General features: G+C 42.3%; 1 protein-coding gene across 1 annotated transcript in view; it reads left to right on the top strand.

The window, feature by feature from the left end:
• The window catches only part of LOC308100754 (disintegrin and metalloproteinase domain-containing protein 12-like), a 129,087-nt gene that overhangs the window by 18,388 nt on the left and 91,733 nt on the right, over positions 1 to 18,966 (top strand). The window contains exon 3 of the mRNA XM_080449847.1: positions 3,874 to 3,947. Coding sequence (XP_080305973.1) covers positions 3,874 to 3,947 — 74 coding nt within the window. The remainder of the gene's footprint in view (positions 1 to 3,873; positions 3,948 to 18,966) is intronic.

The raw sequence follows: 18,966 nt of genomic DNA, 5'->3' as shown, positions 1-18,966 counted from the left end.
TAGGTTTCCTTCATTTATGTATCCATTGCACTGCTCCTGTGTGGATTCTTTATTTTCCTTGCACAGGGAAATATAACTTGAATGGGACTTGGTCTCAATTCAATACGAGAATACTGTATGTCATGATAATTTGTTACCTTGCTAAGTAGTAAAAGAATCTAATCAAAACAAAGTGATTTACATACATGTACAGTATTCATTCACACAATGTTCAACAAATTCTGACAGTTTCATATACAGTACTATCTACTGCTGATATATACTGTACTAGTGCTTTTTTGTTCCTGGGACACTGTGTTTTTACAGTCAGACTATCTGTGCAGCGTCGCTTCCAAATTAAAGTCCTTGTCGGGGCAGCTTGTAGTGATTGTCTTATCAGAGAGTGCACTAAGACTTATCCCTCCACATTTAGAAGATTTATTGGGCTGGTTCTTGCGCCAATAAAAGGTCGTCAAGCAGTCGTATAGTATTGCTGAGTCATTACTTACAGACTGTACCGAACGGATGACCTCACATGAACTGTCGACACGCCAGTGGTGGAAGAAGTACTCCCGATTGTTTTACTTAAGTTAAAAGTAGAAATATCACAATGTAGAAATACTCTTTATAACATATTTTTTTAAAGTACAGAACATAATAGTACTTATTAGGCAGAATGGACATTTTCGCAATCATTTGGATTTTAATTAGTAATGCGTTCATGTGTTCATCTCTTTTAATGTTGCAGCTTCAAAAGGTGGGGCTGGTTTTAATTACTTTATTTGCTTCCGGGTACTGTAGCTTAAACTATAATACATCATAACTGATCAATTCATGTATATTTTGTGTTAATAATCTAAATCTCCAAAGCTGTGGAGTATAGCTAATTGCACTTGTGAGATTCTGGGATAAAGTATTAAAAAAGTAAAAAGTGTGCTCGGGTGGCGTGGGGGTAGGTAAGGTGGGGAGGGCAATCTTGTCACTGTACTAGCGGCTCCTACGGCTGGGCGGCACCCCGCTAAGATGCTGGCTGGGGCAGCACTTTGACGTTTGAACCTGGCCTAACCCTAACCCAACAAGGGTTTGAAATTCATCAGCCCATGCCCTAACCGAGACCTGCTGGCACCAAATCAATTAAATCTCTCCCTCTCTCTGATGTGCTCTTTCTCTGATGCACGCAGCTGCACAAGGCTCGATGCTTGTGCTCTCTGATACAAGCAAACGCCAGATAGAACACACATGTCACATATTCTACTAAGAGGGTTATCTCTTAGTAGTCTTATTAAACATAATAACTACAACTTTACTACTGAACAGGAGGTGTAGGATGGAGATGCTATGTCCTCCTGGTGGGGGCTCCTCACTGGCAGAAGAGCCAGTAAGAAACAGAGGTGTGAGGAGGATTCATTGGCATAATAATGACTGAATTGGGAGAAACGGAAACTAAGATTACCTCAGAATTAGTAAATGAACGTGGCCACTTTGCACCACTGCCACACTCACACATGGAGGCACAGTACAGACCGTAGGCCACCTGACACATTCTGTAAATGACAGTGACCCGAACAGACCTCCAGCGAGACTCCAACCACTCCGTTTCACCCGTTTGTGTGACAGGGGTTGTCTTGGATGTCTTCTCTGTATACCTCTCCCTCTGTTGGCTTGTCTTTCTGTCTGCCTTCCTCTTCGTCTTTTGGTCTGCCTGCCCACCAGGATATGACTCACACAGCATGTGCATCCTGCATCTTTCTGAGGATGTTTTTTGTTATGTTTTTGTCCCCCTTGTGAGGGACTTCTGGTGACACTATAAGCCTCTGGCACATGGTCCGTTCCAGAAGGGGGATTCTTAACTCAATTCCCAAGCACAGGGTTTTCCCCTCGCGGTGCCTTGGCCTGCAGGCAATTTGGAACCGTTTGTTGCAGAAGGTGTAAACATTTTAGCCCCCACACACATACACCCTCACTTCGAAGATGAGGTGTTTGTTTATATGTGCGTGTTATGTAGGGGTCCGTTAATAAACCTAATTGATTTAATAGATTATTAAAAGAATATCTTAAAATAAACCTAAAATAATGAAAATTGCAGATCTACAAGCTCACAACGCATCGCTATGTGGTGTGCCATAATTTTCTTTCTGCATTAATTTGTTGTTGCGATGCATTTTATTGCAGCCCTGGTGTTTTGTATGCATGTTCACAGCACACAGTGTGTGCAGAGCGACATACATGTTTTCTGTGATGGAGTCTGTCATGAGCTGTGAGGGAAATCCACCACCGCACAAATTCATTTCCCAGAGGCCTTTGAGGCCATAAATCAGGAGTTGCTGAAAATGCAGAAAATAAGTGTCAGTCAGCACTGAAATATGCACAGTTGTCGTGTCGTTCCCACGTCCAAATATAAAGTATAAAACTCGATGTCCCAAAGCAGAAATCACTCAGTGTTATGACATCTGACAAATACTCACGCTCATGTTGTAGGTTAGCTGAACAGAACGCCTTATGATGTAATACGTACACGAAAATGCTACCCCCTCATGTGCCTGTTCATTTCTCTGGAAAGTGCATTGGAAAAAATTAAACCTCTTGGATTGGACAGCATGTACGGTATCGTCTCTGTCAGGTGAAACCTTGTATGTCCAAAACTGCTACTTTTCAGGATTAAAAAAAAAATGGCAAAAGTAGCAGATCTGCAAGCTCAAAACGCATCGCTTCGTTTTTTATGCGTGTAGATCTGCGACTTTTGATACTTTTGTGTCACGCTGTATGATCAAGTAAGGCATTAATTTATGAAAAAACACAAAAAGTTAGAATATGGAGATAAGGGGTTGAATTGTTGAATTGTGTGCTGAATGGCTTCATTAACTGGGAAAGAAGAAAATGCAAAAAAAAAGAGCGCAACATATGTTTTAATTGTTTACAGTGGAAGTGCCGTGTATTTTACACCATGCTGCAAACACGGCAAAGCGACGAGGCACTGAGCGTCCATTCTGCGCTGCGCGTTCACGTCTGCCGTTTTCATCTAAGCGCCAAGAGTTGAAATAGTGTCAACTCTGGGCGGACTTTGAACGTTTTTTTAGGAGAGTGCCTTGCGTTTTCAGGTGGGAAAAAAAAGCTTTGGTGAACACATGGACTACCGTCTAAGAGCCACTAAAGGCTTTTGCTGCTCCATATACACCCAACCTGTACTGTATGTTATATATTCACATTTTATATGCCCGTGTATGACTAGAGGCAAGGCCAATGGGTCACTAAAACCATTAGGATTCATCTTGCTACAGTATGTGCCTGTTGGATAATGGGATATCTTGGTGCACAGCAAATTACATCGCAGTCCAGCCAGTAGTTTTTGAGAGAAGAACAAAGTCGGGGACAGATAGACGGACTGCCATTGCTGTCCCTAGAGACCTCACTCCAAGTAGGGAATAAAAAGATCTTCAATAAGGAGTGATTTGCTTAAACAACTCTTGAGTGGCAGAGCATCCCACAGATGACAGAAAATTGACAGATTTGACTTCCACACATGTTGTGAGGTGCAAAACACATTTCAGCTTGTCACGCCTTCATTAGAGCATAATTATGAGAAAATTCAGTAGAGAATTAGCTTGAGTGCTGCTGTTCCAATCATGGATCTGGGAACTGTAGGACCTGAAACCTCTCTTCCTGTTCTACCAGCACCATTGTGCCTTTACACATCCTGTTCTATATACGGTGTGTGATGTGTTTAATGTGTGCGTACGTGTGTTTGATGTGTGTCATATTAGGGTGGCAGCTTCCTATTAAATCTGACCCCTAATGCAAGTCTACGGGCAACCCTCCCGTGTGTCAGGCAGGATGGGGTTGTGACCATGGGGCCGGGCGTCCCCTAACCGCTCCTATCATGTGCTTTTGTTTCAGAGCTATCCCACGTCACTGCACTTGCTTCTCCATGTGGAAGGTGAACAGCTGGCCCTGCTGCTCAGGAAAAACGAGTGAGTCCACTTCCGCTCCATGTTCTCTCCCTCTCTCTCTCTCTCCCTCTCTTTCCCTCTCCCCATATTGAAACAGAGCACTTCTTATTATGTTAGCAGGAGGAATGACCAATGGGTAAACTAACTGGATGTATTCAAACAGTGGAGCACACTTTTCCAATCTGGTAAACGGGTTTAGTCAGGTTTAGCTCCCATTGTTTTAATTGACACGATGATCGAAACAAACTAACTGTGTGCTATGGCGAGGCTTAGTTACTGTTAAAATATGCTACAGTAATAGTAGTAAACTGTAATAGTACAGTAATAGTAGTAGTAGTAGTAGTAGTAGTACTAGTATGAGTCTGGGCTATGATATAGTATATTCAAGGCAAGGGAAAAATAATAATAAATGAAAACAATGAGGCAGAAGTTGTCTCAGAAGACATGCTTGTCCTCCCTTCCTCCCACTGTGCTTCCCCTTGTTCTGACATCCAACTCCGTTTCACACAGTGGAAAAATAACACTAGTGCAGTGTGAAACGATGGGTTATCCTGTGGAGATTCACGTTGATTTATGTGCGCACACACACATGGACACATGCACTTGCAAGCACAAATTGTTCCATGTAGCGTATAAGCCAAAGCACTACTGGAGACACAGCTCTGAGAGTGCCAGGTTACACGTTTTGGGCAATCCACGGTCTCACAAGAATAGCATGGCTGACTCTGGCCTTTCCTCTGCCAACGTTCCACCGAGCCAGGACTGGGAGACAGTGAAGATGCAATTATTTTGTTCTCTCGTTGGCTTTGGGCATACTAAGCTTGACAGTAGCTTGATAGATGTGCTCCACGACCAGACAAACCCCCAAATCGATCCTAACAATTACAGATTATACCTCAGAGCAGAGGTTCTCAGGCTATACTGTAGCTCAATTTTTTTTATTGCAGCACCTCAACAGTGGTATAGATGTCTGGCTTCTTCGCACGGCTTCATGTCTTCGCTATCAGAGCGATATTCCATCATTGTTCTCAAGTTACCTTAATGCTAATTTATAATTAGTCGGACAGCGGTTTTGCGTACCAAAAATAGCCGATCTAAAAGCTCACAACATGTGCAGCGGGACGCGTTGTGAGACAATTTTTGACACGATGCACAACCAAGTATGACTCAGGCTTTATCCTCCACTGTCTCATTATGATTCCACACCGCATGTTCTCTCTTTTAACCAACCACTGTCTTATTCTGAATGTAATCGGAGTCCCGCTGCACTTTATAGGTTGTAAAAACACCACTCCCGCATCCCATTTCATTTCACACCTACAGTACAGTACTATCCCCAACTCCGGCAACTGCCTGAGATACTACAATATCTAACACTGCATTACAACTTCACAGTCATGCTTCTAACCTTCCTCCTACACAGTAAAAATCGGAGCATTGATTTAACTCTGGGAGTGCAAAAAGGGACCTTATGGGTACGCTTTTACAATCTCATAGTTCAATAAACAGTCAGGATTTTTGCTGTGTAATAAACTCCAGATGTCAGACTTAAAACAAAAGTAATTAAACCACTCATTCCCAACAAAACCGCTATCCTTACCAACCTTACCAACCATAAGCATGTCCTTCTCCCTCTTACCCCTCTCCACGCCCTTTACTGACCCCAGCATCAGATGTGAGTCATCTGTCACCAGCCCAGGGCCACGGTAGCAAGCTGCCATTCCCATCCGGCCCGTTCCCCTCTCGTCAGACCAGATGTGTCCTCTTGATATTGCCTCACCGGGTTCAGCCGGCTCAGAACAGGTGGTCCTTGAACCCTGTTTGTGTTTTTTTTATCACTGTGGTGGGCGGATGGTCTGTAACCATGCTGTGTGTGTGTGGGAGAGAGAGACAGAGAGAGAGAGAGAGAGAGAGAGAGTGTGTGAGAGAGAGAGGGAGCGAGAGAGGGAGAGAGCAACAAGGAAGTAGAGACTCATAACCTCACAGATATAAAACTAAGAGATGCAGACTTCAAGTTATGGTAGACCTTGGTCGGACACATGTCTAAATTAACTGTGTTCGCTCTCGGACCTCACTATTTCCATCTCTTTGAAATGTGTTTAATAAATCTCGGGGTGTTAAAGTCCAATATGACTTATTTATAGAATCATTTAATTTGACCTTTTAAAAGGTGTAGAATTAAAGGGGGAAAGGTAGAACGGTATGGGGAGTTAGTGCGCAATTTACAGACTGTGTGCACTCTGCATGAGTCATTCTCTCATTGGCTCCAAGTGTGTTGGCGTGAGCAAGTAAGGAGAACCAAAGACCTTAAGAGTTCACTAAGTGGCTCCTCTTTGTGTTGAGTTATGGCAGGTTTACTGTAAGTGGTCATCCTCTTTACTTATTTATTTGTTTATTTCCATTTGAATCTGCTGAGCTCATTCCTTCATTTGGCACCACTCCAAAGAGCAGCTGGTCCAGAGCCAATAAATGATCTAGATCCTGCCCAATATCAACAGACTACCAGAACCAATTAATAAACGGTTCGTTAGCAGCCCCCTGGCTTGGGCCCAAATTGTTCTACATGCAGCGCAAGTACAGAGCAACTCTAAAAGGTGTGTGTGTGTGTGTGTGTGTGTGTGTGTGTGTGTGTGTGTGTGTGTGTGTGTGTGTGTGTGTGTGTGTGTGTGTGTGTGTGTGTGTGTGTGTGTGTGTGTGTGTGTGTGTGTGTGTGTGTGTGTGTGTGTGTGTGTGTGTGTGTGTGTGTGTGAGTGAGAACTGTGTGCGGATTATGCTGCAACGCTCCCTTAACTAATTTTGGTTTCGCCTAAGCTTGCAATTTGTGTGACTCGCAATAAGGTGTTATTACATGTATGGCAGTGTAGCCCTTCAGTCAGTGAAAAGCAAGAGCCCAGCTCGGCTCCTCCATGGAAACATGTCTGCCAAAAAACAGGGCTAGTTTGGAGTTGGACCTCCGTCATCCTGCCTGTTCCTTTTCATCCTGGCGCACAGTCAGCTCTGTACCTGCACAGTAGACTGGAACACGGCTTGAAATGTCTGGGCCTCTTTCCTGGAGCCCGAAACGTCTCGTTTATTCCCAAATCTGTGTTTAACGTTTTGCCGTGTGCAAACGCGTGCCAGCAGTGCTGTTTTTATTTACGCTGCTGTCGGAGTCAAGTCAATTACTTCTGTTTAACTCTCTCTCAGAACCCACTGTGCCATTGTTTAAAATTGTTTGTTTGTACCTGTTTCAAAAATAAACAAGAACCACACCAAGTCTGCTCAGATGTTGATAAGACTGGAGAGGTTTATGCCTGAAATCTTTGCGCAAGGCTTTACACGTGTGCCTTTTTAATTAGGTTTGGCCTTCATTTATGCAGCACTAAGGGAACTGATATTTACTTTTCCAATCCTTGAAAAGCTGACGACGTGGTCACCGTACTGTACCTTACTATTTCTTGATGTGATTGTGAGCATTGAATCCACATGGGACTCAACAGTACTAGAATGCAGATTCTTGCAACCGTGTGCTACATTTATTTCCCCTTTCATTTCATGAGTACATATTACGTCTATTTTCCAAATGTCACTCTGCAGCAGTGCAAAATGGGTGAACATGTAATATAGGGTTTGAAAAATGGAAAATGTTCCCCTAATGGCCTTATAGAAAACCTTTTTTTGTAACTAGAGCAAAACGGGTGGCAATGAAATGGGTGGCAATGTGATATACAATATTTATTGCTTGACATGTATTGTGTAAACAGCTGGACAGACGTGTAGACTTGTGACAGCAGTGGCTGCTTTGATGTATAGCAGTGATCTGTGGTGCACTATAGCCTCAGATGATTAATGACAGACATATGGGACATTTCCACATTAGCCTTGATTAAAGACTCCAATAGCACTGTCCAAAGGGGGGTGTGTGTGTGTGTGTGTGTGTGTGTGTGTGTGTGTGTGTGTGTTCAGTCAAATAAAATGTAATCTGATTGCTAATCTTTTGTAATGGATTTTACACATCTCTATACTGTACATTCTGTTAGCACGTGGTTTACAACACAATTGGTCTGCTGAGTGCAGTTGATTTGAAACAGAATCCATTTTAAAAGCTAAAATAATAAAGCAAGAGTCTAGAGTGACCTACCCTCAGCACTTCTATAAGTAATGAATGAGGCCATAACTGTACATAAGAATGTATTCATTGTTCCACATTGTTAAAAAATCGTATCATGTGGCTCTCGGGATCCACGTGGGAAGAGCATGGCTCCAATTTGGATCTTGGTCGTCTATGACATATGACTCCAAATTTGGGCAAGGTTTCAGTTGGATCAGAGAACCTTTGACTTCCTTTATCTTACAATAAATGCACAAAATCTAATATGAACATAAAACGGACACAGGCAGACAGACGGATACAGAGATCTCCATATGGAATAAACGGGTCACAGACAGACAGACAACAGGTACTCCGACAATGGCTACAATGGGTACAACAGGTTTGCATAAACGGGTGGAGCATGCATTCCAAACTGGCGTCTTTCCTGACTCGCATCATTCCCGAGCGGGCCTGTGCCCACCGGGCATCAGTCTAGTTTACAGTAATGGCAGTTGTGAACAGTATGCCAATAAGAAATCCATATGACAACTACAGATATGGCCAAGTAATGGAATGTAAATAAAAATATGCACAATGCATTCATGTTCTTCTAGACAACCCAAGTCTGTCAATACGATTTAGTCTTCAAGATGGACCGATTTACCAGTCATTTTTATTCATAATGTTCCATTAATTTTCAATGACAGAAACACAATTAAATCGCTAATCGCAATTATTTGAGTGATAATTAATTGTCAATTTAAATTTGTAATCGTGACAGCCCTAACCATATACGTACAGTAGCCAAACAACATGAAACTGCACCTGTGCACGTAGCAGAGCACCGAGTGCAACAACATAAACTATATCACATACATTGTAGTCAGGCAGCACTGCAGCATCAGCGATCTAAAACACACCATTGTTCTGTAACCAAATTAATCATGTGTCAAACAAAGAAGACAGGGTCTATGAGGGCCTGGCTTCCATGTGGATTTCTTTTCACAAAATGTGAAAAATACTCGCATTACAAAAAAAAAAAAAATGTACAAGATGTGAAACAAATTTGTTGTTTGTAAGAGTTTGGACAGAGCATCTGTCACAATAAAGCTGTATCTAGCAGATGTTTAAGTAGTGCATTTACTCAACACCTGTTTTAGCATTGGATTCTGCGGTTTCTGTGAGAGTGTTAATGAGTTCATCAACGTTCACAGCTTTGATAGCCTCCACACGGCAATTCCAGCGGGTGTCAATGAGCGACTTGAGAGTTCCAACCCAGTCGGCGAATAGTTTATTAGCTGTCATCTGCTCAAAATCAGCGTGGCGCTTTGCATTGCCTTCAATTACATTTCTCAGCGTCAGAGTCCCGAAGGCATTTCGGACTGCAGGAATGTTAGAAACCATGTCAACAATACATACTTAAAAAATGATGTGCATGACAATGCACATCATCAAGGGCCTTGCATGCTGGAAGCCTCGTCATAACACTGACCTCTCACAGATTTGGGGCTCTATTCAGAGCCAGATTTGAACAAACCACTAATTAGGGATGAAGGACTAGGCAAGAGGCGTTTCCCCGCAAAATTCGGTATTCTATGGCACCCCCGTGACCCGCCAAACACCTGAGCTACCCGTTACATTATGCATAGGTGTGGTTTGGGCGTTACAATGATAAAACCAATCACCGTGCCAGAAGCCATTGCCTTTAAGAGAAGACTGCGCTAGCCGTCATCCCGATCCAATATATGCTCTAGCCTATCTACCTGTCTGCACTGTTGCCTGGTCTGATTATTATAAGCCACATTGGGCTTGTTTTCCTTCTTTTTTTTTATTTTATCCAAATACATTTTTATATTAATTTGTAGCCTATTGTGTTCACAATAAGCTTGTCATATTAGTCAGATCCGGAATAGTATATGAAAGCCATTTAAAATATGTATACTATTGGTACACACTGGCTGCTCCCAAATAATTAATTACATCATGTTGCGACAACGCTCCTACGTGGTACACAGACAAACAGTAGCACATGGGTATAATAAATTGGACAGTTTTAGGAAAGGTCTATAGCCTACAGTATGTACTCACGTTGGCTGTTATCGTTCTATTTCCACCGTTCTAATGGATTCCAGGGGTGTGTAAACATCTCTGAAGTTGCTCCATAGTTTCCTCTGAAGTGACGCAGTTAATTAAAGTTAACTTACATCCATATTGTCCCCGTTATCTTTCATCATCCACCTTTGTTCAGTAATCCCGAACAGAGCTAAACTTTAAGTTTACATCAATCAAAGCCTCTCAAATCCAGACACATTGCTGCGATGCGTATGTGCGTCGCCTATACCTACCCAAAATAACAGACATACAAGCTATCAACGGCGCTGCATCATGTCGTGTCGACAGCTACAGATCTGTTATTTTGGACAGCACAATGAGGCGCGCGCGCGCCACGGAGTAGCCTATCACTAAACCAAAAACATTACATTACGTGGTCAACAACATACTAGACATGTAACTTGCTTGGAGCTTTTAATGCAGTGGTTCTCAACCTGTGGGTCGAGACCACAATGGAGCACCCAACGCCTGGCGAGCTTGTAGATCTGCTATTTTCACAATATTTATCTGTGGAACCGAGTCAAACAAAATGGGGGGGTCCCCAGTTCAAATATGGTTATTTTGGGGGGTCATGAACGTAGCGTTTGCATGGGAGGCGTTGTGAGCTTGTAGATCTGCTATTTTCAAATAGCTGATGTATATGTTAGAGTGCTCATGTGGCCCATAGTCGCTTGACTCGCTTCTTTTGGGCTGGTTTTCCTAGACCTGGTTGCTTGTTAGTTGTTTTTCCTCACAACACTGGCACTGATGATAACTAGACGGCAGCCGTCATAGAATCAAAATGACCCCGCTGGGAGTGGTGGTGGCGTTTGTGGTAGAGTGACCATGGGTTTGTATGAAGAGAGATAGCGCATTTGCGGTAGAGTGAGCATCGGTTTATATGAAGAGAGAGAGCGCATATGCGGTAGAGTGAGCATCGGTTTATATGAAGAGAGAGAGCGCATATGCGGTAGAGTGAGCATCGGTTTATATGAAGAGAGAGAGGCATTTGCGGTAGAGTGAGCGAGCATGGGTTTGTATAAAGAAAGAGCGCATTTCACACACAGATCATTCATATATTACCAAGATTTAATGAGAAATAAGGCTTCTTTAGAAAAATGACTGATGGGCTGGGCTGGGTCTAATTTGTCAATTATTAGTCGAGCCGGGCTGAAATATTTAGGGGATATGAAAGCTCTAGTTAGTAGTTTGAAGTGCTCATGTGGCCTTAGAGTTGCTTCTTTTTGTTTTCATAGACCTGCGACTGCGGTTGCTTATTTCTCTCCAAGGCTGGCAACACGGCTCATGGTCCAACGCACAAAGCCATTGTAGTGTCTGTGTGCACTTGACGGGTGATTTTATAAACCAGCGGGTGCTTCTAGAATCCACTATCCCCCGTCCCCAAGCCGTACCCATGTGTGTCTGTAGAATTGCAATGTGGGGGATATAGCAACAACACGCCCACGGACACACCTCCACGCGCAAATAACGGCGTCGGCATAATGGTGACGGGTAGAGCAGGTGCTAGAATAACCTATTGGGGCGGCGCAGGTCCATTATCCCGATTTAACGGGGAATTTTTGGCCTGTGAATAGAGCCCTTGATGTCCAAGCCCAAACCCCCCAGTGTGTCTTTAATCAAAGCCATTAATCAAAGAGTGAAGCTCTGCTAAAACCTGATGAACCGCTGATTGACCCAACACGAATGGGAGACATAACGGAGAATTACTTGCTCTTATCTGGATAAATCCATTCTTTTGTCTGCAATTATGGAGAAAACACACACAGCTATGATTGTTTCTTGAAGCTGTTTAGCCTTTAAATTGAGATTTTTTTTTTGAGAATCACTGTTTAGTTTTTGTTAACCATAGTTTCGGGGGCCTTTTGCCTTTATTTTATACGGGGGAAACGGGGGAGAGAGTTGGGGAGTGAAATGCAGCAAATCCGCCGCCAGGGGCGGGCTAGGGAATCTTACCCGGGACACGCTGTCAGGCGTCAAAGCCTATGAGGTATGCGCCTTAAAGGAGTAGTTCACCCAAAAAATTACTTATTTTCTATCAATTACATACCCCATGAAGCCTTGAATTCATGGTGATTTTTTTTGTTTTTGTCGCATTCCTGAGCCAATAACTTGATGACCGGCGGAGTCTATCCGATAGGAGACTCAAAGAGTCTCCTACTCAAAGAGTCTCCTACTGAGCAGCCACCCGGTCATCAAATCATTGGCTTAGGAATGCAAGAAAAACAAAAAAATCACCATGAATTCAAGGCTGTGTGTGTAATTGATAGGTCGTTTTTGGGGTGAACTACTCCTTTAAACACCCCAGAGAATAACTGTTGATGTATGTGTAGTGATTCTCTCTCTTTGTGAAGATACGTTTGATTGATTAATTAATGGTTGTATGGGGTTTCTTAAGTTCCCTCACATCTCTTTGATTTAAGGAATTCTTGCCTTCATTCTTGTCTCTTAATGATATACCCTGCTGAGCATAGAACAAAGTGCTCTCAATGATGTGTTTTAGATATTCTTCCGCTGGTGCGAGTCTGTGTGGACACGCTTCCCTTCTATAGCGATGATCAGTACACCATCCATTTAGCCAAGGCATCAATATAGCTCAATCTCTTACAATATTCGCAAAAGGTTTTGGTTGCCTTTTTCCACAATTGGAACCCCGCTGTCTGAACCCATTAAAGGGTGAGAGACTGGAGTGGAGCTTGCTATAGTTGCATTTCCTCTGCGGTGGCGATGGTGCTGCAGCTACAGTATAGTGCTACCTTTGCCTTTAGACTTTTTCCGCGCTGGTGTGGTGCACTGAAAATAGCCGATCTGCTTGTACTGTAGACCCACGCGCAACCAAGTATAACTCAGGCTTTAGCCTCTTCTGGAGTAAGTAGTAGGCTACTGCTTTCGAGTACACCCACTGCGGCCTAATTTTGGGTGGTAGCTTTTTACTCATTAAGAAGAGAGCTTCTTGATTATCATTGCCAGTTTTGTTTCTTGTTTTAATAAATAAGTTAATAATTTGGCTGGCCTTTGATGTCAGTCGTCTGGAGTGAGATTCTCCCTGGACACAGACAGACAGACCCTCTTATAGACGGATAGACTCCTGCAGAGAGCCACGCCTTTAAAAAAAATACAAAAAATAGGAACTGAGTGAAGAGCTGGACTGGCCAATCAGGGCTGGTAAATGCTCCCCCATTGCACACCCTATAGAATCACCAATGGCTGCTTGTGTGAGATTCAAGGAGTGTTATTTCCATATGTTATTTATAAAAAAGTAAGTTGGCCAATCCATTTGAGCTTGCGGTTATGTGGACTGCTGTGAAAAATACACTGTTGGTTATCACAAAAATCTACTGATAAAAAAAATAATACACCAAGCTATAAAAGGAAGGATGTGAATTATGTGCTACCCATTTAAAAGTGTTACAATTTGTGATAGATTTTCTTTTGAATAACTGCGTAGGTTATTCAAGTATGGCTCTAAATCAATCATTGAGTTCAGCCTTTATTCCAGTTGAATATCTCTGGCCTTCAGTATGATTCACAACATTCTGTCGTAACAAGACACATTTTTTTTTTTAATTCCTATTCAGTAAAAGTAAAAAAAGAAAAGGTCATTCCTTCTCATCAAGGCACTTTACTCTGCGTCTCCTGGCCTGTTCATCAGACTTTGCAGAGCAGTTTACCCAAAACCAGCCCCCACCCCCCCATGATGACATTTCCTCTCATTCTTCTCTATGAGGAAAGAAGAGAGGAAAGAGTCCTCCACAGAACTCATGGCCACAACCAAATAACATCATTATGTTTGCGATAAACATCCCCATAGCAACATCCTCGCCGGGCTTTTCTCTGGGAAAGAGAAAGACGCATCCAATTTCAATCGCCTAGCCCTAGTTAATAGGGAGGACTGACAAGGCCAGGATCAAAATGTGGCACCACAGAAGATGGACATAATTAGTTGACACGCTTATTGAAGAAAGGCCCGGTCTAAAAAAAGAAAGAAACCAGGTTTCCTTTGCTTAATTCGATCTGTCAAGAGCGCAAGATAAGCAAGTTGCACCGCGTACGCTGATGTCACTCAGCGCCGCTGTCTGTGTGGTGGAGAATTGGCTGCTAGCTTGTTCGCCTGTCAACTCTAATGCCTAATGGGGGCTGCTTAAAGAGCCTTCTAACAGCCTCAGTGTAAACAGTCAGTAATGATGGGTTTCCTGGCAGACTAAATATACCCTGTGGTGACCTAATGACCTGCCTGGGGGTCAGAGGCAAGGTGGGTACCATGGATATTCTGCTGGTGTGGCAGGTAGCAGCAGACAGCAGATTTTCTTTAAGCCTATCTATAAGCTCACAACACATTTCGAAATGTCTATTTTCGAGATTTAATTTTTTTAAGTTTCGAAAATGTATCACTTTTTTCCCTCTTTGCCGTGATCCTTCAGTTGTGATCTCTCACTTTGATCAATCTCCTGGACCTGTTTTCCCCATCTGTCAGTCTATCAATAAAAGCATGTTCTAATCGAATACATGCTGCACTCCTCCACTCCACTCCACCTGTATTTGTTTTGTAGAAGCAAATTTGTTTTATTTCCGGATGTGGGACTCCTAGAGAGTGATGTGGGACTCCTAGAGAGTGATGTCGAGCTGTGTATGTTCTCATTAGCACAAGTCATTGTCCAGTTTATTGTCTGAAGGTAGAATGTATGTAATTCCTCAAATGAGCACGGTTTGAGTAGTCTTTCCCAGAACAAGTCACCATTCAACTCACTGGAAATTTGCTTTTGAGACTTGTCCATAGTGCCGCTCCAGAATAAGTCCTTACAGGTAGTGTCAAACTCCTGCTCCTACAATATTAATTGCATTCTACACAAAATGGAAAGAGTTCTGGTTGGATAGGAAAACGGACAAAACTGTATCATTTAACACAGAGCCGGAAACTAATAATTGCACCCTCACAGCGCTGCCAGTCAAAATTATCAAGGGAAATCAAAGTTGTTTTGGCAAGGGTTTTTCAAAATAACTTTTTGATTATTCAAGCAATCGTTCCTACTATAAGAGAAATATTACAGCTACATCTAAAAAGAAAAGAGAAATAAATCACTAAATAAATCAAAAATTAATATAGCCGAGCTATTGTTTTCCCCCTCGACCAAAACAACAAACGAACCGGTTTACAATTCTCTTTATCTCTTCATCCAAGTCAAAGTAGCCATGACTTAGACGGTAGACAGATTGCCAGAGAACAGTGAGTAGATACATTATCAGATCGGAAACAATGGATGACTGTGTAATGGCAACGACTTTAACCACATGACCCCTAGCGAACATTTGGTGAAAATAGCCAATCTACAAGCCGCATTGCAACACGTTGTGAGACATATTTTCAGCGAAGAGAGGGCAAAAAGGAGGGGACCAAGTACAGACCCCAGGGGGACTCTTGTCAATGAAGTATATAGAGTTTAAGTGGTTAATATGTCCCACTGAATATCTTAGTGAAACTATCGAGAACCATTGATTAATAAGACTTATAAGATCAAGATGTTAAAACAATGAATAAAATATGCCTACACAACTATTTTCATAAAATTTCCTCATTTACTCAAGTGCACATACACCCTTAGTCTGTGAGCATGTGTTCGGAGTCTCAGAAATGCATTCTCACTTCCAACCCGTCATATTCTGACGCATGGTCAGGTACCTTTCACATCTGATGCTGATGCCGAGGATGCCCTTTCGTGTAACAATGTTGATGACAATGGATCATAACCAATTCCCACCCTATCTGTATGCAAATCAGTTTGGTGCTGAGTCGGCAGAAGCGGGCTTTGCACCGCTCTGCGCTCACATTTGCTCAGCTGTTGCCTCGCTTGGACATGTCTGCCTTGTTTTTAATATTTTAACTAGTTCTCAATGTTTTTTTATGGCAACATTGCCCTTTTCTCAATCATGTCCGCATTCCACCGTCAGTCACGTGACAAGCGTACTCATTCCCTCATCAGTCCTGTGACAACCCAGTTGGGTACTACCCTGCATGTTGAAAAACAAATGTGTTGTTAGTCTCTCTCTATCCCATCTCTTGTTTATTACTTTCTCATTCAGCCTGCGACTGTGTGTGCGTGTGTCTGTGTCTGTAGGGCTGTTTGTGTGTTTATGTTATTTTTTGTTTGTTTGGGTACACGATCACCTCACATATTCGGAGCCCAACTGTTTTTCCTCAGGATGCAACCTGAGACCTTGTTAAAACCACCATGCGGGGCATGTTGGAAGACCTGCAGCTCCTATATTTGGTGCCAACACATGTGTACACTCAGTCCTCTGGTGCCAAGTCTCTGTTCTCTGACTCTCTGTTCAAACGTTTTTTTTCGGCAGTCAATTAACTGCAGTTGCTTTCAGGTTAAACACAAATCATCCTCAAGCCATGGATTTCTTTTGAGTTTTTATTTTAATTTGTTGGTTCGTCTGTCACTGTTTATTTACTTTCATGCCATTTATTCTACAGTGAGTGAATCCCATAGATACACATGAAATTACTGACAAAATGATGTTCAATGTATACTGTATCATGTTGTTTTTCATTGTAGTGATTATGGGGCTGTGTGCAGTGGTACTGTTGCTAGGACGCAGGGGGATTTTACTGGTTGGCTTGTAAAGACAAAACTTCCACTTACTTGCACTGCAGTGGATAAACACTACTTACCTGCTGGCGTTGTGGCTGCGTTGGCTTTTGAAAACATACGTTGGTACTGGTAGTCAAAGTGTGTGTGTGTGTGTGTGTGTGTGTGTGTGTGTGCTAGGGCATTCACAGAATATTCGAATATTCAAATATCAAACCGACTATTCGACTATCAAACCACTATTCGACTATTCGAAAAAAAAAAAAAAAAATTTAGATTTTCTTTTTTTTAGTGGCTTTTCTAGAGCAGACACGCAGCTGTGAGCTCTGGTGTGACGTGAACTCGCATTCCTTGAGTCGAGTCATCAATGTAATTGAAAGAAAAAAAAAAAAAAAAAAAACTTTTTTAAAATGTTTTATTTTTTTTATGTTTTATAATCAAACCGAATAATCGACTATTCGAATACTTTTGGGTCGAATAATTCGAATACCATAAATCACTATTCGTTAATGCCCTAGCGTGTGCGTGCGCACTTGTATGCTTGTGCATTCAGTGTGTAACCTGAAGGGAGTTCTATGACAAGTCCCGGAGCAGCACTGTATTTTAGCTGATATAGCCTATATAACTGATCTGAATTCATACTATTCCTTTGTTTTCCCCCAATGGCATTGAAGTTTGACTTATTGCTGAGTTTATTATACAGACATACTGTATGAGGTGATTGCATGTTGCCTTGTGCCATCGTTAATTAGCAGATAGCGAGGTGTGGGTTGGAGAATTTCAGGATAATGCAGTGTCCTTGGGGGCAATCGCTTGGTCTTGAAGGACGGGGGGTGGGGGGGGACGACTTAGATGTTGCTGGAGGAAAAGATTAGAGTAGTGCTTTTTTTGACCGTTGGGATCGATGCCAAGAATATAGCCAAGCAACTTAAAATCTATTTTTTTCCCTCTCACCCTGTCGCTCTCTCTCGCTCTCTCTCGCTCTCTCTCGCTCTCTCATAAATTACATTTTGGACCCTGAAACCTAAAATTCATACACCTTTGTCTTAGTGACTTTATGTAGAATTACGGTACTGCATGTCCAAGCTATGTATAATTTCTTTCTATTAGTTTTTTTGATTGATTTCTAAAAGCGTGACCAAAAGCAGATTGATGATGTGTAATTGAAGGTACAGGTTTTCTCTTCCAGAACGTTTATGAATGCACCGAAATCCCTGCAGCCAAATGCATTCTAGATGAATGTATTTGATGAATCAGTAAAAATGTAGTTGTCCCCTGAAGACACAGCGATAGATCATGTCAGCATTTAAGCCAAACTCTTCAAGGTGGTTGATGCTACCATCCGCTCATGCGTCCCTCTCTAGTGACTTGACACTGGGGACCATCACCCTTGTTTAATGGCTGCAACACACCTATTTTTAGAGGATGGCAAGGAGGATGTTGTCACATTCACTTACACTAAATGTGTGCAGTGTTTTCGTTTTTTCCTGCTTGTGTGCATTTCTAATTTACACGAGGGAACATTAGGTGGGACACAGACCAATTTTCACTGCTTTTAACCTTACATATATGGGTCACCTGTCAAGGGTGCTCGAGCTCGGAACAGTTAGGGTCCTGCGAGCATCAGCAGTTCTCGGTTGCGTTGTCGAGCACATTGCAGCGAGTATTAAGTGCTTCCAATTTATGAGAACGCCTACAGTATAGTACAGTAGGTAATGCTTTTGCAGCTTCACCCTTATTGTACTGATAAAAACAGAAGCCCCCCCCTATTTAAAATGAATCTGTGTGATGGATATGTCACCTGTGGAAAGAGCTATATCGGCTTGGCTTAGTTGAGTAGAAAACATGTGCTAAGTTATGGTGGGCTTTGTTTTTGACTGGGTCTGTAGACGGTAATGGTGCATAATGTTCATATTTATCTGGGCCGTCATTGATCTACTTCAGAAAGTCTTGCACAAGAAATGTAGTGTATCCTGGAGAACGGGGTGCGAGTGAATAAATTACCTCTTGAGACATAAATCCCCCCACTTTCCTCCGGAAGATAAAATGCATTTGTGAACTGTACATTGTAATGTCCTTTCATGCATTTATCTTTGACACAATACAACCATTACTGTGCAATTTGTCATTATATAGCTTTTCCTGGGCCAACCATATGCTGTACTAAGACTAAATCTGGGTGATATATCGATATAACATCAATATCGTGCTATAAGACTAGATATCGTCTTGGTTACCGTAGTATTTCTTTCCTGGTCTTACAGGC

Source organism: Gymnoscopelus braueri (genome assembly GCF_963280865.1).
Source record: "Gymnoscopelus braueri genome assembly, chromosome: 14".
In the NCBI taxonomy this organism is placed as follows: Eukaryota; Metazoa; Chordata; class Actinopteri; order Myctophiformes; family Myctophidae; genus Gymnoscopelus; species Gymnoscopelus braueri.
The sequence above is the reverse complement of the archived record's forward strand: the minus strand, read 5'-3'. Positions and strand labels throughout refer to the sequence as shown.